The 24344-nt window shown below is 37.3% G+C and overlaps 1 protein-coding gene across 2 annotated transcripts in view; it reads left to right on the top strand.

The window, feature by feature from the left end:
• HHIP (hedgehog interacting protein) overlaps positions 1 to 22739 on the top strand; it is a 96015-nt gene extending 73276 nt beyond the window's left edge. The window contains exons 9-14 of one of the 2 annotated variants that reach the window (XM_024207618.2): positions 864 to 987; positions 1796 to 1926; positions 3254 to 3335; positions 18729 to 18877; positions 21317 to 21445; positions 22308 to 22739. In XM_024207618.2, the coding sequence (XP_024063386.2) occupies positions 864 to 987; positions 1796 to 1926; positions 3254 to 3335; positions 18729 to 18877; positions 21317 to 21445; positions 22308 to 22318 (626 nt within the window). In that variant the 3' untranslated portion in view covers positions 22319 to 22739. Of the gene's footprint in view, positions 1 to 863; positions 988 to 1795; positions 1927 to 3253; positions 3336 to 18728; positions 18878 to 21316 lie in introns of both variants that reach the window. The other variant, XM_024207617.2, reaches the window with a different exon arrangement.
• The last annotated feature ends 1605 nt before the right edge of the window (positions 22740 to 24344 follow it).

A 24344-nucleotide genomic window follows, 5' to 3' on the forward strand; every position in this document is an offset into this window, starting at 1 on the left:
AAATCATAATTTTGCTTTCTCCCTTGTATAATTTCATCCCTTATGCTCATAATTTAACCTGGGAAATTCAGTCAACAAAGACTTAACAAGTGGCAGTCCAACTGCAACAATATTCATGTAAAATAAAAATATCTATTGGCTGTGACTTTGATTTAAAATTACATAATCGTAACAAAATCTGAGCTTGGTTTTAACCTATGTAGTCTTTAAATATAGTTTAATTGCATACATAGGATCATTTACACATTAACATCGTTGAGGAGATTATCTGATATGATTTAACAGTGCAGTTCTGTAAGACAAAAAATGCATGTAACTGTTGTCAACCCTAGCAGCAGTATAATGGCCTCAGCCTAAATAAGAAACTACAGCCAGCAATACTGATGCATGATACTGAACAGTACAGGCTTATTGCATTAAGAAACTGACCTTAAAAGAAGGTAGCTTTGGGCAAGATTTTCAAAGCACAAGTCCCGCTGAAAGTCAATGGGACTTGTACTCCTATATCCCTAAACCACCCCCTTTATTATTTATAATCCTGAAGCATAACAGATCCATTCTCTGGGTGAAATTCCAGGCACCTAAAAGTCAATAGCAAGACTCCCATCAACTTCAATAGGATAGTTAGGATATGACCCCTTTGGGTCTATTCTTCTCTCAGCCTTAGGTTAGGCTATGTCCCTCTATGTTTATGATGGTGTTTTCTGGTTTCCCTTATACTCAATTTCCTGTCTTATACATCCTGTACATCTCAACATTGGTGCAATTTAAATGGCAATAACTTTTCTTCATATAGTATTTGCATAATTGTTTTTAATATATGAAATTGTATTTGATCTAATGCTATGGTAGTTCCTTTTTAGAGAGCGAGCCTTCACTTCTAGAATTCAAACCATTCAGTAGTGGACCATTGGTCGGTGGATTTGTATACCGAGGTTGCCAATCTCAGAGACTTTATGGAAGTTATGTGTTTGGAGACCGCAACGGGTAGGTTTCTTAAAATCACAGTCTTAAAATATATTCACTTATGGTACATATAAAGCAACAATAATATTTTGCATGTTTGCATATTAAAGTAGTTCTGCCAACCTTGCAGTGTGGCAATGCCATAGAGAAATCCCCAGGTTTGGAAACAAGATAGGGACCACTACTTTCTGAGTCATGGCATTCTAATGAATAGCAGCAGAGGTGACATACTTGATCTCTAGAGGAGGTTGAAATGGAGATATTGATCCCAAATGCTCCTCAGGGACCCCCTAATCCACCCTGATCCTCCAAACACCTATGCCCATGCTTAACTTTTAAGTACGCGAGTAGTCCCATTGACTTCAATGGATCAAGCATTTAAGCATGTGTGTAAGTATTTACAAGATCGGGGTCTAACTGATTAACAGTGCAGCTTTGAATCTTGGTCTCATGGAAACATCAATGATAGAGAAAAAATAATGCTTTCTGGATGAATGGGTGCAGTCCTGTCTCACCAAGCAAGAGAAATGCTTTGTACCCATGTGCAAGAGAAATATTTTACAAAGTATTTTCAGGATATATATATTTACAATACTTTGGGCTCAATTCTGCCACACATAGATACTAAGCAACCCAAGTAAGGATGGCAGAAGGATGAATGTTATGCTTTTTTGTGTTTGTACAATGCCTGCTGGGAAACTATATTGTGATTAATTTTATAGAAGTGTCCATGGAACTACTTACTGCAACTCCTTTTTATTATCTGGACATTTTAAGTTCTCTTTTCAAATGCTATATAACAGTTTGTATTGTATGTGTTTGATTACAGAAATTTTTTAACGCTGCAACAGAGTCCTGTGACCAAACAGTGGCAAGAGAAACCTCTATGTCTTGGCAACAGTGGCTCATGTAGAGGCTTCTTTTCGGGACACGTTTTGGGATTTGGTGAAGATGAATTAGGTATAATAGAAAAACCTCTTATTAAGTTACAAAATAAATCTTACCAAAATTACATGCTGCACCATATAGTATTATAGTAGGTGTTTAATTGTATCAGTCTCTACAGCATAGCTTTTCTTTTCTTTTCAATTCTTTGACCAAGATTGCTATAGTATCGTCCCTCCTACTCTTTAGCATCTATGTAAGAAGCAACAGGGAGAGTGACCATCAGGTAGCAGAACGGGTGAAGGTCCCTATTTTCAATCTCTGCACAAACGCAGAGGGTATGAACTTAAGTGAAAGGCACAAATGTAGTTTAAGTTCCATGAGCATAAGACACACATCAAAAGGAGGTCAAGAATTGGATGAAAATATCTAAATGCCATTTATTCCTCCTGTTTCAGCACTTAAAATTCTCATTCATGCTAACTGGATTTTGCATAAAGACCAATGAGAGATTTTCTTAAATTAGTAATTGACTTATATTTGCCTCTCAACACTCATTTAAATAATTAACTATGGAAGTTCAGTGCCATAGTAGGATAGGACACTAGCCTTTCACCTTTAGAAATCAGAGTTCAAATCCTGAATTTGTTGTAAAGGAAAAATGAGTTTGATGATTTCACACTCATGACATCAAAAGATCATTAACTCCATTGACACAATTGGCAGGAATGTCTTCTTAATAGATACCAAGGATTTGCGTGGCAATGGGACTGCAATTCAATAGGATGTTTGCACAGCATCTAGCTCTAGCTGATGCTATTCCTTCGCTTTTATGAACAACAAATGCATACACCACCACCTTTAGAAAGGAAAAACTTGGTGTTAGATGCTTTCTAGTATATATAGTTTTTAAATCATAATGGATATTTGTCAGAACAGCCCACAGGCAGTTAATCATCTTTGTAACAAAGAGCCTGTCATACATTGCACATATTCACATCACAAAAAATAATGTACATGTATATAACTCCATATTTCAATAGTAAAGATATTGAATGGGCAGATGAAATTCCCCCTCCTCTCCTCCCCTCCCCTCCCTCCAATTTTGAAGTTATGTCTAAATTTTGAAATTCAGAAATCTTCCACTAGCTCTATAAAATGTTAAAAGTGAAAAATTTGGTTTTAAATTTGCATGACAAAGTTTGTTTCACATTTCTAGTTTTAATTGGTAAGAATTGTTTCATACATGTTTTCAAACAGTACAATTACATTGTATTTTCCAATGATGCAAGATATTTATTTCATGAGGTTTTCATCATCTTGCAAATAGAGCTAGATGATAAGTCAGAGGTACAGCATATTATTAAAGAACACTAATTTACTAGATCTATTTCTTTAACAGGTGAGGTGTACATTTTATCAAGCAGCAAAAGCATGACACAGTCTCACAATGGGAAACTCTACAAGATTGTTGACCCCAAACGGTAAGCATTGCTTTATTCACATCACAGACTCAGATCAATCTGTTCTTAAGCAGTTTAATAAAAACAACTGGGGCAAAATATAAAATAAATACTCTGTGAAACAGAACAAATTATTTATGCTTCACTTTTCCGCGTAGCTCTGGTCATGTAATGCTTGAACAAAAACTGAGGGAAATTCTCAAGAGGCTTCCTAGCAGCAGATGTAGGAGCCACCAGCTGGTACACAAACAGTCACCGAAAGTAACCACTATAAAGTATCATTTAAATGTTATAACATGATTTTTTAAACTCTCACGGGCAGCCTATATCTCATCTTCCTCAATCTCTGGACCTTACCCGACTGTAGCCTTGATGCTCATATTTTCAGAGTATTTGGGTACATTTGTGGCAGCCTAGACTCCCATATTTATAGTAGAACCTTTTGAACCAATCCACATAGAAGATTCTGCTGGGATTCTGAATCATCAGTGCCTACAGCTGAGAATATACATTACTCACTGGTGGCAGGACAACAAATTCTTCCTGTCTTAGTGACTGATGCCCAAGGCCAGCAGGTGTGCTGTGCAAAATGGTGTAGTAGTTCACATATGGAACTGGCTGACAATGACTATATGAGGAACATACACATTTCTCCCCAAAGCATTCCTTTTTTTCTCCTGCATGGGAGGTCCCAAACAGAGGAAGGACACATATGGGGGCAGATCCTCATTGATTTGCCAGCTGAGGATCTGCCCAATGGTTTCTAGAGATGTCCCTGCCTCCAGGCAGTAATATGCATGGATTAACTTGCTGTCATCCACCTCTTCTCCAGGTAAGTTTGTACAATGAACAGTGCACCCCAGAATTTATCTGTGACCAGAAAAGCAAAGGCCTTACAAGAACCTTCTGTTTCCCCACCACCAAATGAATACTCCAAATTGTGTATGAAGACCTAAAAACCAGCAACTATTTCTAACTGGCCCCCAAATCCTACCCAAATGATTTATAAAACAAAATCTATAGACTCAATAAAATTATTCTGACTTGTGATAAAAACAGTGATGAAATTAAAATCACCCAAAAAGGTTTTCCGAGGTGTAATTAGCACCAAAAGTTGTACATCAAAAATGAGAATTGTCAGACTCAAATGGACAAAAACATTGCCCAAGTTCTTTCTATACTACCCTATACACCAGTCAACATATGAAGAACCAAATCCCTTTACCCCAATTTCAAGTTCTCTACAATGCAACTACTTCCAAGAGAATGATAGGGGATCTGAAAACTTTGCACAAAACCCCTCCCTTCCATACACCATCGTCCTCATCATCAGGGGTAATGGGAGAAATGCATTTAAAGGGAACTCACCTTAGTTAGAGAGGTGGCCTTTTCTTCTCCTGGCACCAGCAGCTTCATCAGACTAGGCCTGTGTCATCTTAAGCCTCTTACACCTCCATTCTGCAAAAACATGCACACAGGCCACAAGATTGAACCCAATGGTAACACAAAAGAAAACAGGGCAACAACCATTGAACCAGTTGTACTAATTACTTTCACCCAACCATCTTTCAGAGAACTATTAGAATCATTCAGATCTGCCTGCTGCTTAGATCTACTTCAGCATATTTTCCTGTTCACATCAGGATAGTCCACTTATTCATCATCTTTTTACTGCTCCTATGAACAATTTGTCTTCTAACAAGAGTTGAAATTCTGAATGTTGTTGCTGGTACAGCACATGATAATGATGTGAATGTAGTAATAAATTAATTGCATTTAGGACTAGTGACAGTACAATTCTAAGGGTCTGTGATTATTATCCCACCCAGATATACTGCAATTATTTAGGAAGCAGATGTGAGTACAGTCTGTCAGTCAAGGTTATTATGTGTGTTTTATGTATGCTTTCTAGAATTAAAACATTTTTTCCCAACACAAATCTTGTTAGCCTCATTTTGATTGTTTAGTCTGTTGGTGTATGGGTTTAAGTGAATTTTACACCTTAAATCCATTATTAGTATCCAGTTACAAGGGGCTGCCTTGTTTGACCTTGGCTTTGTGTTCTTGTTGCTTTGTCTAGTAGGGTGGTCTCAAAATGACATACCTGAAAGGCCAGACCTCCCATTGCAGTGCTCCTGGTTAGGTAATTCATGTGTGAGCAGGGGGGAAGATTTGTGGAGAAAGTAACCTGAGCGCTATAAACATTGTCCTTGTACATTGGCATACATTTGAAATTACGTGGATTGTGGCAAAGTACATAGTTTTTGGACAAAGGAGGGTTTGTTGTTTGTTTTTAACTATTATCATTATAGGATTTTTTTTTAGGTGAACTGGACTCAGTCCAGCATCTTGGCATGTGAGCATCATTACATTTTAAGCATTAGTTTTTCATTCATTGCTAGCATACTGGTGATCAGGTATGCATTTAAGAAAGTCAAAGCCTTTGAAAAATTTAATGTCTAATGCATCATTCAGGATATACATTTTCATCTCCATACAAATATCATTTATCATTTGTTTCTGATAGTGCCCACTCTGTGCTAGATGCTTTACAGACACACACACACAAAAGTGTAATCCATGTCCGAAGAGTTTTAAGTCTAAAAAAGAAAACAAAGATGAAGTGTAAGGCAAATGACCATACCATACAAATAAAGTTGTCAAGATGGTTGCCTCTCAATAATACGTTTCACAATACAGTGCTGTGAAAGAGATGTTAGATATACAGACTATCCTAGTTACCCTCAATCTTGCAATTATCTATCAGCTGTTTCTTGTCAGCACCTTGGTAGAAGTGGGTCTCAGGAGACATGTGAACATGGAGCAAGTAGCAGCTTTGTTTATCAGCTCAGTGAAAACATTCCACATGGACAAACATAGCCAAATGGTGGGTGTTGGCTACAAAGGAGTAACTCAGACACGCAGAATAAGCTTCCTCTGCCAGGGGGAATGTGTTCTGTTCCCCATTCCTAGCAGCAGATCCACAAAACTACCTGCTACTGCTACCAACTAATGAAGTTACTCTTTTAGCCCAAGTGGTAGAGGTTCAGAGTTTGAATATGGAGGAGATCTGAGGTTTTATCTCTGCTAACCATAATTGGAAGTCATTATATAACCACCCCATCTGGCAAATAAAATTTTTCCCCACCACTGTGACCTCACAAACAAATTTACAGTATCAACCATTGCAAAGCCCCACTTCAAAACCTCAAGCCATGTGGTCTCTTTAAAATTCTTCCACAATTGATTGTTTAGTCAACAGCAGAAGAAACCACCCTCGCATTAGGATGTGTGGAGAAAATCCAGCAACATATCCAATGGAGTCTTCTGACCTCACTTTCTAGAGTATGATTGTCTTACATGGCAGTCAGGCTGAGTGAAATCAGAGATGGTTCATTCAGAATTAAGGCATCAGATAATTCAACTTACAGTAACAGGACCTGAGAGTGTAGTTATTCTATCTCATCTATTTGAAGTGGTCTATTTTGGTTGAAGTTAGTGAGTCCTGAGTGAGGTTTGGTGATTGTGTGTCTGTGCAGAAGACGTAAGCCTGTGCTGGGATGGCAACATAGCAAACTTGCTAGGCAGAGGCCACTTCAGGCAGAAAGAACCTGAAGCCACAATCCTTCAGCTTACAAAATTAGTGTCACAAGGGAAAAGGCTGTAAGTGCAATAGACAGTCAACTCTCTATTTCTGATAGAAGAGACTGAGTAGGTACCCCTCACAGACTGGGGAACACGGCAAAGAGACATGCAATGAGTATCGAGGATTCTATTGTCAAATATTATTAGCTGGGTATGCGGAGACAATGAGAACCATTTGGAGAGTTGCCTGCTAGGCCCGCAGTGTTGTGCAGATTTCCTGACACATCTAGACAAACTTCTAGAAGGACGAGGAGGAGCCTGTGGCAGTGGCATATACTGGTATAAATGACACAAGGAGGTGTACAAGATTAGTTCCGGAAGTCAAAGTTGGATTCTTAGGAAGGCTTAAGTCCAGGGCTCTATGGTATCTTTCTCTCGCATGCCTCTGGTTCCATGTGCTAGACAGGGGGAACTACAGCAGCTCATTGTGCAAATGAGATTATGTGTACAGAGGAGATGGTCACATTGTAGGCACTAGGGAAGGGAGAGGCTAATATGGAAGAGATAATTAAAATGGAACCAGACTGCTGGCAAGGAAAATAAAGACGGGTAAAATTAAACTTCTAATCAGAGGAAAGCTGACAGATGTTGAGCTGCACACCAGTTGGGCAGAATCTTCTGGTGAAGATGTCAATATCAGAAGATACACTAGGTATCTAATAGGAAAGAAAAGGTCAGTAATCCCAGCTCTGCTAGAAGGATGGGTTGAGGCTGGGGCATCCAATAAGATATTAGGATTTCAGATAAAGATGATATATAAAAATAGGCACACAATCATAATTAGGCTTGTTTAGATGAACGGTTAGCATATGATACACTGGGTGTAAATCTACAGTGCTAGCATGCTGCACATTAACTGTCTGTGTGAATCGTACTACAGTACCCTAAAAGTTTCCTAGTCCACTGTGATCTATTCTGCTTTGAAACGACAGTAGGTCAATATTACTTATCAGTATGGATGTATACCATATCAGCGTCAGGCATATCTGCGCCCATACAAAAAGGAAGGAGAGAGGCAATTTTAAAAAAATCTTATTAAAATGGCACTTGTCAAGAGATAATTGGATCCAAAGATTTACTTGTCACTAATATCAGCAACCGGAAGGTATCATAGCTAATGTTGTGCTTTCTTCATGCTTACAGGAAGAGGAGAATGATCCTAGCATTTACAGAAAAGTAAAACTTCAGCATCAGGTATATTAGTTAAAACAGTAATTAAAGACAGAATTTCCTAGAAAAGAAAACTATGCCTCTCCAACCTACTAGAATTAGAGGGTATTAAGGAAAATATGTTGCCATGATATGAGAAGTTAAGTGTTGTCATGGATTATGACTTGATGAAAAGATAGAAAATAAGGAGTAGGAATAAATGCATACATTTTCAGTATGAACAGAAGTCAGTGGTGGGATGTCCCAAAGACCCATAGTAAAGCTGCACTGTTTATTTATTATCTGGGAAAAGGGGTCAACAGCGAAGTGGCAACATTTCTGGAGGACAAAGTTATTTAGGTTAATCAACAACAGAGAAAATAAGGAGAAATTCCGGAGGGACCTAAGAAAGTAGTGCTTGGTCAGCACAATGGCAAATGACAAGTGCTAGATAAAACACATTGGAAGGAATCATTTGAACTATGTTCACATGTTGATGGTTTCAAATTAACTAACTCAAGGGAAGAAACAGACATCATTATGGACAGTTGAATTAAAACATCTTTAAACATGTTCTGTGCTTGTACAACATCTAGCACTATGTGGTCCTAATCCATCACAGAGACTCATAGGCACTACCACAATACTACTACTAATAATAATAAAATAATAATTAACAATTAAAAATTAATACGTTAAATTGTGGACAGTGCTCTGAAACCATTGTGATGAGTAGTTATGATAGAAGGGCAATAACCGGAGTACAAGGAAACTATGAGGCAATATTGGTCAGCAAGAATGGCAGTGCTCTCACCCCAATCATTGTCAATTTTTTTGTAGGTATCATCATCATCACTACACTAGTTAAGGATACTGCCTGCCCATCCCTCCTCCCCCGACAAAGAGAGAGAGACAGAGAGAGAGAGAAAACAACTCTTAGGCTATGTCTACACTATGGACCTTACAGCGGCAGAGCTGTACCCCTGCAGCTGAGCTGCTGTAAGGTCTCCTGCATAGCTGCTCTATGCTGGCAGGAGAGAGCTCTCCCGCTGGCATAATTTAACCACACCCAATGAGCGGCAGTAGCTGTGCGGTGGGAGATCATCTCCTGCCAATATAGTGCTGTCCACACCAGTACTTTTGTTGGTGAAACTTATATTGGTCAGGGGACTGTTTTTTTCACATCCCTGACTGACAAAAGTTTTGCCGACAAAAGTGTCAGTGCAGACAAAGCCTTAAGTTCTTATGCTTCAGGACCTAAATCAAAATTGCCTAGGGTTAGAAAGAAACTCGCCAGACATAGGTATGGAAACCCATTTAAGGAAATCCATTCCTTCCTCTGAATCATCCAGTATTTGCCACAGTCTGATATACGATTCAACTAGACAGACAATTGTTCTGATCTAGTATAGCAATTCCTTAGTCCCTGTTTATTTTTGAAAAAGAGGGTAATATCTAATACCTAATCAGGTGCTCCATGGACTTTCAAGGAAGAATACTTCCCCATACATTATGATTAGTCTTCACAGTTCTGGACTACAACATGTCTGCAAAGCATCTTTGGGCCAGGCAGGAGTTGTTTTGAGTTGGACTGAGCTCCAAACTTGCTTAACCCTACAAACATGTTCCATTCAGTTTAGCATTCCTTTTTGACACTCTTCTGGGATTTATGATATCAGAAGAATATTTACAAATGAATTTATTCCAAACAAAGGCTTGTGTCTGGGGTGCTTTATGTCATTCAGGTGATTTGAAGCTAAGGTGAACGCTGTTCCAAAGAACTTCAGCTGTTATATCTTTTAATACAACTGTCTCATATGTCAGGCATTTGCCATTTTCAGAAAAATGTAAAAATAATATTTAAATGTAGCATTCATGAAGATTTTGGTTAATGAGAGATGAGAATAGAAATACAGTATTAGACCCATTCTCCAAAAAAAAAAAAAAAGTCCATGTTTGATAATTCAGACATATACTCTGAAAGCACTTATTAAAGCTGTCAACAAAATGAGCCATTTTATTGGTGAACCCACCCAGGTGGGCCATACAATCTCCTTCTATCCAAAAAGTTACTATCCCTCTAAGTCATTTAAGAGAATGGAAAGTCAGAATTAATGTCTAATTATATTTAGTTTAGTCTTAGAATGCAAAATTCTTATCTCATTTACCTAGCCACATGCAGTTACTATTCCCATAAGAGACACTAAAGAGAAATTAAAGCTCTTAGTAAATACCAGCCTAGAGAGTTTCACTTTACAGAAGTACACCACAAAAAGTCCTTTGTAACCACTATGGAAAAACTGAGGGTTTTTTTTTTTAATCACAGCACAATCCACTGACTGTAACGGTTTTGTTTTCATTTTCTTACTGTTTCTAACATTGGGTATTAAGGAGCTTTCACTTTTTATCACTTTATAAGGAAAAAACAGTTCAGTTTATCTTTTGACTATTTTCTGAAGCCTGCAGGAAGCCAATTCCTCTGCCATCCCAAAGAAAGTCATACATAATAGAGCAGCTTTAGTCCAGTAAGCCAGTCTTTGCCAATTCATCAGTCAAAGTGTTATGCAAGTGGCCCCCTAAATTGATAAATTCCCACAGTGCCTGTTGACCCAGCTGCCAAGTGCTCATGCAGCAGGTGTTGTTTTCATGACCACCCTGACAGTAATACAAACTGTTTAGCAGTTGCATTGACCTCTTAGCTATTAACATTGATACAGGCTCCACTAGGGACTAGTTTTCAAACATGACAGAATTTCTTAAGACTAGAGGTCATGAACGAGTATACCATATAAGAATAAATTTTATAGGTTGCTGAGTTTAAATCTAAGAACAGTGAGGTTTTTTTCCACATTATTCCCATGTAGTAAATCTGGAGACAAGTAACGAGCTTCTGGCATGTCTCCCAGTACTTAAGGTATATTTTTATTTTAGAAACTGTACCTGAAGAGATGCAATATTTATTCTGTGACAAGTAGTAAATTATAATGAAACAAACTTATTTTCACTTGCAATTTGCCCTAGAAAAAAGCAAAGTTAGGATACTTTTTGCATTAATGTGTGTTTGTCCATCATTTTAATAACTAAATCTAATATTTTGGGGAAGTGAAATATTCTATCCACATAGCAGTGAAACTCTTTGACGTCAGAGTCAGGATTTGCATGGGTATGCCCTATTCCTAGAACAAACAGAGATGCATCTTTTGGTTGTTTTACTCACCAAGCATTTTAAAAATATTGTGCCAAATTCAGCCTTGATGGCACTGCATTCACTTCAGTGGAATTACATGAAAGCTGAATTTTGCCTCCTAAATTGTATTGCTCCATGTGTGCCTGAATAGAATAGCAACACACATTGCAATTAAGTCACTCACATTCTGCGTGTGGTGGAACTATTAAGAGATTTATTAAAGATGCCATGAAATGAAAGATTTTAATGTGAATTTTAATTTATTAAAACATGGCTTTTATTTGTATTCCTTAACTTGCATTAAATAATAACAGAGGTTACTCTTCTATTCCTAGTACAGTAATGCATATGTAAATTATTTTACTATCCTGATGTCTCAATTTGCTGAGTATGTCAGACCTTTATAAGACAATGAGTACCCCGAGACCAAATGCAGCTTTTATTCTATGCTCCATATATCTACAATGATTACACAGATTCATGAATGTATACTTTAACAAGCAAGATATCTAATACTGTACTGTTTATATGAATAGCTCTTTAAGATATAGAGTCTGAACAATTCTAGTTACATAGTAATTAGCAGCAGCTTTTTTGGTTGACTTCTTAGGGGCCAAATCCTACACACAATCAGGTTACTGAGCTGTGCACTTGAGTGTTTTATAGGGATTAATGGGAGGAGTGAAAGACTCTTTCCCACAGAACATCATGTGGATAGTGAGCAACTCTATGGCTACAGCTGCCATGTCCTGCAACTTGGAGATTGTGGAGATGTAGGGGATACATACATGAAGTCACTGACCTTAATCTGGTCCTGAGTCCAAGAAGGGACAGTAGGTCAATAACTTTATGGAGCCCCATCTATTCTCCACATCTGCCCCATCCTCCATGTTCTATGTCAGGAGACACAGAAGAACTACCCATGTGAGCAAATTACAACATGCTTAAGTGTTGGCATGATCAGGCCCTCAGTCAGATTCAGGACTAATTTTACCTTTGTGGGATCCAGTTCAAAACAATTGTTCTGTGCCTGAAAACATTCTGCCCTTAAAGATCTGAGAATCATAAATTGTAAGTTCTGTGGGGCAGGAACTCTCGCTTTATGTACACGTTTAGCAGTGCTCTGATCTTGAGGAATGCTTTTGGGCTCTACCATAATATACATAAGGAGTATTAGTAAGATTTTTCACATACAACTCAACAATCAGAGGGTTTTGTTTCACCTGCCTTTTTAATCAATCTGGTCACTGGGCTCTTTGCCAACCCGAATTTTGTCATCTTCCCTTCCACTCCAGCCCAAGTAACTAATGATGTAATCAATATTGATGAAGCGTTACAAGTACAGCTTATTGCTAATTAATATTAGAATAAAAAAATCAGAGTTTTATTCACAAGTGTCAACAGCAGAGAGAAATATTTGAGATTGCGTAAGTGATCAAACAGGCTTAAGTTGATATAAAATACATGATTTCCACCACATTAGTAGAATACTAAGAAGACAGAACTTACCTACCAGTGCTAACATAGATCAAGCTGTTTGATTAAATTAAAAAAAAAAATCAATTCTTGAATATTTTCACAAATAAAAGTTCTGGGTTCAGTTTCTATCATTTGTAAGGTCAATCTTTACTTCAAAATATTTTTCAGATAACACAGCACATCTTCATTTTTACATGATTCATTCATACATGGAAGCCAGACATTCAGGCACACAATTTTGAGACACCTTTGGAAAATTTGGCCCACTGTGTCTATCTGAAATTAAGCACATTACAAAGAGGCTATGGGAAGTCTCTCTTCCTAGGCCCTGCCGGTGTACTAGCAGATTTTCCTTTATCACCTCTCTTCCTGCCACCACAAATTATGCTTTTGTTTAATATTAAGTCCTTAAAATGCACTTCTACTCAGAAAAGGGACTTTATTGAACTGCAACCTGATACTCAATGCATCCTACTGTATTTTATTACTATGATTGCCATTATCCATATAAATACCTAATCCTTGTTTAAAATCCTACTGAGCTCAGACTTCAATGATAACCTGTTGAAATGATTGCCACTAGGCTAATTGTACATTGTACAAAAAAATATTTACTTTTACCAGTTTAATTTTTTCCCTTGAATCCCCCTTCTTTTGACACTATGAGAAACAGCCAACGGGAGTGCTCAATTTACCCTGTCCGTACAGGCCCATTTTGTATAGTTCCTTCATGTTCCCTCTCAAAACAGTCCTCATCTTTTCATTTTCTCCACACATGAATATTGTTCCAGACCTTGAAATAGTTTTCAGCATCAGGCTCTACACTATTACTTTTTATTTTATTTTTTTAGATAGGGAAACTAGAGTAGAAGTCAGTATTCAAAATAAGGACATAGCACTGATTTATAGAACACTAACATTTTCAGTACTGTTTTCCATCCCATTCCCTATGCATCCTAGCATATTACTTGTTTTTGATTCAGCAGAGTTTTCATTGAGCTGTCCAAAAACTACCATGTTCTTTTTCCTAATTTAAAACCCAAGAATGTGTATGAGGAGCTCAAGTTATTTCTTCCAACGTGCATTATCTTATATTTGCCAACATTGAATTTCATTTGCCATCATGCTACCCATTTATCTAGCTTTTTAGATCCTTTGGGAGTTCCTTACAGTCTTCACTAATCTAAGTAATTTTGCTATACAACCAATCCCATCCAGGCTCCCATTCCAACAATCAACTTACCCATTTTAGTAGCAAGCCTATGGTTGTCTCAGAAATTAAACTCTTTCAGTGAGAATCCTACCAACCCCCAGCTGCTAAATTCTTCCCTGATGACCAGACCCACTCACCAAGTTTCCAGCGAGCGACATGTATGGAAATGCCTTCCCCACCACTGGCACCACTTTCGGATCTCCTCCCCTTATGGCCCAAATTTTGATTAACAAATCCACCTCACTCAGCTGCCAAACACTCATTTAGTCCCAATCCATCGAGTGCATACTCCCTTTAAGGCACCTGAAAGTTTCTTAGCGTGGGTCACAATATAGCTCAAATAAACACAAAGGTACACCATGAATGTACGATAAGAGATCAAACATTCAAATGAAAGTTTCTTAGTGATTCTCTCAAGAAAAATACTAGGAAATAAAATGCAAAAATTGATACTAATACAGTGTTAAAGCTGATTATTTAAACTAAAAACACAGAGGCAACTGAAAAATTAAGGATATGACAATAATATGGGTCTATATGCATACAGTCACGCCTGCATTTCCTATGAAATTATGCTATTCGTTATACAGGTGGTGGGTTCCATCTGTTCTTTGACAAGAAAAACAAAAGGCTTAGATGTACATGTTTCACAAGATGCCTGTGATTGTGCATGGAATTTTATAAACAAAACATATCAATGAAATGGATGTTTGAGGCCATATAACATGTGAGCAGATCTATAGTTACAGTTACTCCCAAATTAAAATTAAAACCATCTTTAATAAATAATAAATAACTATACTTGAACTGTATAATTAATAGAAAATTCTGCAGCTTGGTTTGCTTTATCACTGGAAAAGATTCCACTGAATCTATAGCCTGTAGGACTTTTTAATGTATTGTGTGATGAATATTATGTTCTTATAAGACTTATTAGTTGCCAGAGTGATAAATAAATAATGGATTCCCTGAATTGCATGCTGTTTGAATTAAAGTCATGTAGAAATATATTTTTCTAAAAAAACATATGGTGGCCATGGCTACTGCAGAAAGCATTACAGTAATTTCTTTAGTGCAGAACATATTCTGTGCTTTTGTAAATATTGAGTGCCATTGAGCATCTAAAATACTTCTATCTAGAAGCTGGCAGAAAAATTACATTACATAAAACCTATGACATACAGAATCCTGCAAGAAATATTGGTGCTCAGCAGTAAATTCTTTCTGTCAATTGAACTCGACATCCCTCAAGGTATACTCTCCATTTACACTGGTATCAAAACTACAGCAAAGTTTGATTTCATTATGAATGCACAAGGCAAAAAATATCTGGAGTGTCAAATGGAAGTTGTAGAATGCGGCAGTGATGTTGCTAGATGTTGCAAAATGGCTGCACGAGTCATAATATATGACATAAAATACCTCCATTCAGAGTGCTCTCTGCAGGTAAAAATCAGAAACTTAGCTAAAAGAAAAGCCAACAGAAACAGGAGGCAGAGAGATTCTAGCCTGGAGTATCTGAACACCTAGAAGAAAAGTCCACATAGTCCTACTGGGTGACTTCCATTGAATAACACCAAGTTCCTGAACAGACAAGACACAGAAAAGCAGGACCAGTGGAATTTTAAGGTTTCAACAAGATACACTGTTAATCAGGAAGAAGAGGAAAAGAGTAAAGACACAGAAAGGCTGAAACACCATCAGCTATTGTAGTTATATATCTTTGGTACCTCTGCCCTAATTAAATTCATTAACATCCCATTATTGTCTATATAATTTCCTACTGAGTAATAAAATAACCTTTAGTTATCACTCTTACTTTAAATATTCAGTATTTTTGTGTAAAATATACCTTTGCACCCTGTAAAGGCTGGCACTATAGGATCTCGGCTAAAACATCTAAAAAAGGACAAGTGATAGAAACCCCATTGCTTTAGACATGTAATAGTGAGCTAAAAGTGTGCAATCTTGGACTGGCATGGCAATGTATATGATGAACTAATGGGCCTTTAACTACTGTGCTTCTATGACAGTTATGTGATGCCAAAATTTTAATACGGGGCTCCCTTTAGAATCATAGGACTGGAAGGGAATTCGAGAGATCATCTAGTCCAGTCCCCTGCACTCATGGCAGGAATAAGTATTATCTAGACCATCCCTGACAGGTGTTGTCTAACCTGCTTTTTAAATGTTCTGCCTTAGTTGGCAATACATGTGATATTCCTCACCAGACTCCACCATCTTCCTCATCCCTTACCAAAACCACAACTAACTTTGTATTCCCTCCAATTCCCTCACCTCCTAAAGATCCAGCTGTTCCACACTCAATCTATAAATCCTGCCCCCTCCCCCCCATATGCTTCCCTCTTTCCACCATATTATGGAGTTTTCTCTAGGTGTCTCCCCCTACTTGAATCTCCTTGAACTTCACTGCCTTTTGATTCATTTCAACATCCAGTTCAGAATTGTTCTAAATTTTTTTAGCCCTCCAGCCTACCTTATTTCTCTCTACTGCCTTTCCAACTCCATACACTTGCCTAGCAGCAGCTTTCTCTTTCCCTCCACACAACTATTATTTTATTCTCACTGTTGGTGAGAATCTTCTAAAATCCCTTAATCTCTTTCAAGTTCTGTCCAAAAATTCCTTTTGTCCCTTTCCTATACTTTTTTCTCTGCTCCTCACCCACTATTATTAAAGTGTAAATTGTCTTGATTTGTCAAGTATCTATTCAGAAATCTAGGCAGCTCCTAAAATTTAAACCACATAATTAAAAACTTAAAGTGTTCAATAAAATACTTTGTAAAATATATATTAAATAAATACAATTGTTCCAAATCAAAGACAGTCCCACAAAAATGAAAATCACTAACCCTGCCATATTATGGGATCCTAGTTAAATCATCATTCAGCCTCCAGCTCCTCCTCTTATGGACCCCAATTTCTCCAAATGGCTCTGAGACACGAACTCTGCAGTGCATGCGAAAGAATACCAGGGTTCAACAGACTAAGCATGGAAAGTGAATTCCAGTACAGAGGATGTTTAGCTCACTTAAGCACTGCTGCTGATCTCAGTAGTGGCAGTACAGGCCCAGGGAGAGAGGCAGCCTCTTAGCTAAACAGTTGCAAAATTATTTAGGGCCTTTTAAGATAAAATCAAATTCTTGAGCTCCACCAGGGAGCTCCATCAGGAGGCAGTTCATCTCTCATAGCATTGGTGTTCTGTGCTACCTTCATATGTGGTTTCAATACATATTGTTTAATTCTGAATAATCCCTTAGAAGACAGTTTGTATGAAATGATGCGTTAGAGAGAAGGTGGGTGAGGCAATATTTATTGGACCAACTTTTGTTGGTTAGAGAACAGAAGAGAGATTGGTCCAATAGAAGATATTACCTCACCCACCTTTTCACTCTAATATCCTGGGACTGACACGGCTCTATCAACACTGCATACAAAGATGCATTGTACTGTATTTTACTAAGAACATAAAATGTGTCATCCTTCTTTGAATGATGGTTATGAGAAAAAGACTATTCCCTTAGAACCCAATCTTATTCCCAATCTGGCAAAACCTGTATTGGTATATGTGACAGATATTGCAACCAGATGCAATATCTTTGGAGACCATATTGTGTTAAGAGTATTAATAGCTTATGTATTACTGCATGCCAGGGACTGTATGCAATTCCTAGAGAGAGAGTTGCCACAGCTCCTCTAGGAACTAAGAACAGGGGAGAGGTGATTACAGTGAATCACTCAGATTGTAAACACCTCCCGCGAGGTACCAACCCTGTAGGAGTCTTGCATATCCTAGTTCAAACTGCTTTTTCCAGAAACCAATAGACAAAGAAATGGCTTATGGTATCAAAAGACTGTGTTTCAACTAACTCAGGGCCTTCTTTCTGATCCAGCAGATGGACAGGACCTTCTGTCCCAGGAGCCCCCAACCCTTATGAAAGGGTTGGAAAGACTTGGCCTATTATGGCCCAGTAAGACTGATGGATGACCTCTAGCAAGCTTTTAGTATGCGCATAGGAACTTGAATTGTTTTATATGCCTTCTATGTAAAGTTTTTACCTTAAGAATAAATGTGCTTGTTTAGAAAGAGCTGTGTGGTAACTGCTGGCATTACAGTGCTCATAGCCCTCAGGAAGAAAGCAAAGCACAGGAGCTGGCCTTCAGGCAGACTGGCTTGCTGGGAATATCACAGTGAAAGGCAGGGAGCTGTGCAGCCTTAAAACGGCTGGGCAGGAGAGAGAGAGAGACAAGTCACCACCCAAGAGAGGTGATAACTGGGATCCGCAAACCCTAAGTGGGTACCCTTGAAGGACCATGGAGGGGGAATACAGGCGACTTTATCCTGAAACTGTGACAGTTACCAATGAGAAAAGGAGCATGCCTTTATTAAGAAAAAAGTACAGTTTGCATTCCATGTTCACTGTCAACAATGACAGTCTGAATGCAGGAAAAGGAATTATATGATTCATGATAAGGTCTTTAAAAGATTTCAACTGACAGTATTCTTATAATCCTTTTATGTGAAAAGAGATTTGTTTTCACTTACAGTATTCACATGTTTTCTATACAAAACGGAACGCTTTTCTATATGGGCCATTTTAAACAGCTTTCTTTAGAGAAAATAGAGAAAAAAGCAAGTTTTTTTTATTTCACGTGTGAAAGCATTCTCTCCCCTTGACCCTGATTTTTAAATAAGTAATTGGCTCGTATATTTTTCTACAGACCTTTAGTCCCTGAAGAATGCAAAAGAACAGCTCAGTCTGCACAGATATTGACGTCTGAATGCTCAAGACATTGTCGGAATGGGCACTGCACTCCAACGGGAAAATGCTGCTGTAATCAAGGCTGGGAAGGAGAATTCTGCAGAACTGGTTAGTATTTAGGTTCATGGCAATGAGTGAAAATAGCAATTACCTACCCCAAAAATTGCCTTTAATGACTTGCTGAGATAAAATCTTTGATAAAGCAAATTTACTGTAGCTTCTAGAAGCACAGAACAAACAGGCGCTTTGATACCATGGTGATGGGTGAAGTAGAAGACTAGATGAAAGATCTACAATAAGTAATATTTAAGGCTACAATGTGAGATCCTTAAGTAGAGCATGTAGAGTTCCATTAATTAACGGCAATAACATTATAGACTACAATATACTCCTATTTTACCTTTCAACCATGTTGTAAAATACAAAGGAAATTCTAGTAATATAAATCAGGAATCAGATTTCAAGAGACAGTTAGGTGCCTTATTCTCACTGAAATAAAAGGGAATTAGGCAACTAAATACAGTACCTTGAAAAATCTGATCCTAAATCCCTGAACCTGCAGTCTCCCCCAACATAGAATTACCACTGACTAAAATAAGAGTTATCTGCTGAGAAGGGGCTGCAGGATCTGTCCCTACAATTATTCTTTTGCATACTTTAAAGTCAGCCAGTTTGATGTGGTCTTTTATTTAAAATGCCTTTGCATTTTTATTTTATTTTTCCCTATAAGATACTGTGACTCTAGTTAATGTGTTGATTAAAGAGAATTTGATAAATATTTCAGCACAAGATATAACTGATAATTGTAAAATGTTTATAATCCACTGGGAAAATTCTCTGGGTTATAAACACTTACATATCTTAAATCCATCAAATTGTTGCCAAGCCTTCTTTTTTTTTTTAAATCTATGTTCCATCTTTTTTCTGGGACCCAGTACTTTGCTCTGGGTGTGTCATCAAAGGAAGCAAAAGTTAATGAACAAACCCTAATCCCAGAGCTGAGCTGATGTCTGAGCTGATGATGGCTCAGACAAGGATGTGGGTATACAATAAAAAGTAAGTAAGACAGATGATGGCAGCACAGCACTAGATGGGAAGAGAATCCCATAGAGCAGCACAAAAGGGCAGACCCTCTGCACAGAAGCCCTAAAATCTGCAAGTCTGTACTCTGGACAGTACCCCTTCCACTTTCCCTACCCAAGGCGAGCTCCAGGAAGAAGCACTCCAATGTGAATCTAATTGAGTGCTTAATCATCTCTCCCCTTCTCGCAGGTTGGCTGTAGGATGATCTGATATAGTCCAGTACTTGCAATTTAGGAAAGAGCAAAGATTCTCTCTTTACTACATGTCAGACTACACTTAGCAATGGTGCTCAGATCTCTGGATGGGACCTTGTGCCACTAACATATTCTAAATAATAAAAGTAAATAATTGTGTGTCAATCTGGTTCTAAGAGGGGCTTATAGTGAAAAATAGAAATTATTAATGAAAACCAAGAGACCTGAGTTTTTACACATCTATTTTGTCTTAGACATCATTAAATATCATCAGGGTGGCATCATCATGACACAAAACAGCTGAATATTTTCATCATAATACTGCCCATCCCAAACAAAGGGCTAAAAAAAGTTACACAATTGCAGTTACTTATTGTTGGTTTGGCTAATATTAGTTAGAACTCAATATAATATTTACAGTTAAAAATTCTCTGGAAATTCTGAGTAACTGAGTAATAAAGAATTGCAGTGGTAAATTTTCAGGGATCTTTTAAAGAGACACTAAGTGCCTAAGGCCCAAATTTTCAAGATATTTAGGGATTGACTGTCAATGGGATTTAAGCTGTTAAATGACTAAATCCCCACTTTTAAGGAAGAGATTTAAGCTCCTAAATCAGTTAAGTGTTGCTATGAGGAGCACTGCAAGACCTAAATATCTTTTAAAATGTGGACCTAATGACTTAGGAATTTAAGTCCCATTTTTAAAAGTGACTTTGGGCCAGATTTTTAAAGGTATTTAGGTGTTGCTTTGCTCAGCATTGTAATGTCTAACTGACATAGATGCCTAAGTCTCACTGAAAGTCAATGGGACTTAGGTGCCAAGTAACTTTTGAAAATGAGATTTAGGTACCTAAGCCAGGGAGAACAATGCCTAAATACCTTTATAAACCTGAACCCTAGATTTCCAAGTGCCTAACTCACTTTTTAAAAAGAGACCGAGGAGCCTAAGTCAATTAAACACTTTTGAAAATTTTGCCATAAATCAAATAGCTATTTATATTCACAATCCATTATTTGTGAGGTCCTCTTAGACGCATGAAAACAGTATTTATTTCCTTCATAGTTCTGGGTATCCATTCTGCAACTTTTTTTTAGCACCAGTTTGGTCTTTGGGGACATTAACTCCTTCATACTCCATACTTTTAATTTTTTTTTCTTATCATCACAGTCACTGGCGCGAAGTAGCTCTCATGTCATGTGCATGCCTTTGATTTTTCTATTTTTTAGTTAGATTCTCAGCATGAATTAGAATACTTTTTTCCCCCCACAGCAAAATGTGATCCAGCATGTCGACATGGAGGTGTCTGTGTAAGACCCAATAAGTGCTTGTGTAAAAAAGGATATCTTGGCCCCCAATGTGAACAAGTGGATAGAAACATCCGAAGAGTGACAAGGGCAGGTATTCTTGATCAGATTATAGACATGACATCCTATTTGCTGGATCTAACCAGCTACATTGTATAGTTTCTGGGACTATTTGGATACTACATTTTCAACGGGCATTTATTTTGAATCCTGTCATTTTAAAAGGACTGTTATCCTGCTATAAACACCGGTGATTCAATTTACTTTTATTAATTTAACTATAATTTCCAGACATGTGCAGATAATTTTTTTTCATGTGTATATATATATATCCATACATTGGCACAGATGTATAGATGTACAACACACGCAAAACCCCATCATAAGTGTGGTTGCATAACTAGTGGAATTTTTGAAATATATTTCTTCATGTGAAATAGTTTACACAGTGTTTCCACTTAAACCACATTTTCATCAAAGGACGCTTATGATGTCATAATGGATTCTTTGACATCCCAGCAATTTTACATCTGTAACTATCTGATTATAACAATAAAGAGAGGAGTTTTGAAACATTACTGTACAAACTGCTGGATTTAATTAAATTTAGTTATAACAGTTTTTAAGGTGAAATAATACCATGAGATAATATTTCCAGACTCCTTAATGCATTCCTAAATAGGCAATTCATTGTAAGATTGTAACCTTCACCTTCATCAATGTATCTCTATTACAGAATGTTATGCACTTACTTCTTTATCTGGCATAGATGCAGAAATCTGGTTATCGCAACTTAATATCAAGATTGTTTCAAGTGTTTAATAATTAAATTATATCAGCATATCTCAAAACGAGTCATCCTAGAAGGTCTGCTTTTTATCATATATTTTATTTAACATTGGGCACTGGGTTCATGTTACATATTTATATTATTTTATTTTATTTTTATAATATAGACATCACCTAGATGAAACAGCTTTACCATGTCCTGTAAAATACTAAAGTTACATTTTTCACCAACTTAATTGGAATGACGGGGAATGAGAGAACAAACACTCTTAAATGTGTTGTGGATCTAATCTATACATGTATCCTTGTATCAACATGTATTCCTTTACGACGGATGAAAAAACAACCACCAATCAATCTTTGTAGAATTCCAGCATATCATAAAAATGTTTATAAAAAGTGCTTTTCACTGTAACAGGACTGACTGCCCAGATTATACATGATTAGACTGTTACAGATTTCACACTGAATGGAACTTCACTGGACAAGAGCTCACTTTAGCAAATCTTGGCTACATAAGGTGTCACTTGTACAAAACATTATATGACAATTATTGCCAAATATGGTTTTAAATGTAAATGTTCCTTGAAGAGTTAACAAAAAATGAATTTTTGTAAATGTATCAATAAATTTGGTGTACATGCTGTATTCAGGTTTTTTAAAGCATTAGTTAATATTTTAACTATAGACACCTTCAGACTGGGGGACCACCCCCAATCCACCCCTACCCCTTGATCCCCTGTGATGTGTGGCCAGATCTGTGTGTTCATACCTGTCACATATAAGGTTTCCTTTGCACTACTGCCTTACAGAAAAACTTACCTACAAAGAGAGAACAGAACAACTACAGTGTTCCCATTGTAGTCCTATAAACTGCTGTTCCTATATCAACAGTGGATAGTGGTTTAAGCAATGCAGTCTAACATAGTCCAGCAAGATTTCTCACCAATAAGAAAATGACCTCTATAGGACAGTGACTTTTAACTAATTTTCCATTAATGGATGTTTTCAGTCTCTTATTTTAATACATCTGAAATTTGCAAGGGAAGTATGCTTGATATTTGTCCCGATCTGTGTTAAGAGACTGGCTAAAGTGAACAGAAAGCTATACTTGCCTTCCATATACGATTACTTGGGTTTCAGCTGACCTTGTGCCAAATGGAAATTGGTTGAGAAATCTTGGTTGAGTGCTTAGTGAACAATAGTCTGCATTAAAAAGTGCATGCATAATTTTGCACAATGTAGATTCAAGTGACAGTCTATTCAAAGAAGTCTCAGGATTAAATGAGCATGGAGACCAAATTGCCCTCTTACCCCAGAAAAGGGTGGTCCCTTCTAGTCACACTAACACTTCATTGGCTAAGCAGTGTGACAAATCTTGCAATGAACCCTGCAGTAGCCTGCATCTGTAGGTTAATAGCAGCTCTTTGTCTCCACTGCTTTCTGCCTATAGTCTTTTTACTGAATTCCATCACAAAAAGTTTTACAATTAAAAAAAATGTCCTGACAACCATTTTTGTAAATTGACCTTACCAACTAATCTTCCCTTATTCAACGTGGGTGACATTAACAAAATGTGAACTTCTGGTGAATGAGCCAGCTGTCTAAATCTGTCAAATTGTGCAGTTTTATTATGCATTATACTATTCATAGAGTCAGCAAAACAAGAATAAAGTTACTGCAGTATTATTTGTAACATTTAAATATCCAACACAACTAGCACTTTCACTTCCTTTAACAAAAGTAATTCCAAGCTGTAACTTACAGACTAACACGGCTACCCCTCTGAAACCTGTTCATATCAGCAGTGACTCTTAAATATTTTCAGTACCTAACTGAAGAGGAATGATATACCATTTTTACTAGTCACTTTCAAGTTCTTTGAAAAGAACCGAGCCCTAAGTGACATTTTCTATTTTGGTAAAAGACTAAATTCTTCTAGTAAGAAGTTATCCAGAGTCACGGATGTTAGCTTATAACAACAAAATGTCTAGTATCCAGAGGGCCCCTAGTTACTGTTACTGGTGAAAAGAGACATCAGCACTCCATTAAAGACTGAAGGTAAAATCCTGGCCTCATCAAAATCAATGGCAAAACACCTGTTTGACATCAGTGGGGCAGGATTCCATCCTAAAAATTTAAACATCCATATCAATTTATAAAATAAAATCCATTTGACACATTCCAGAAAGATTGCAATACTT

Source organism: Terrapene carolina, unplaced genomic scaffold (genome assembly GCF_002925995.2).
Source record: "Terrapene carolina triunguis isolate 2854851 unplaced genomic scaffold, T_m_triunguis-2.0 Scaffold66, whole genome shotgun sequence".
Taxonomy (NCBI): domain Eukaryota; kingdom Metazoa; phylum Chordata; order Testudines; family Emydidae; genus Terrapene; species Terrapene triunguis.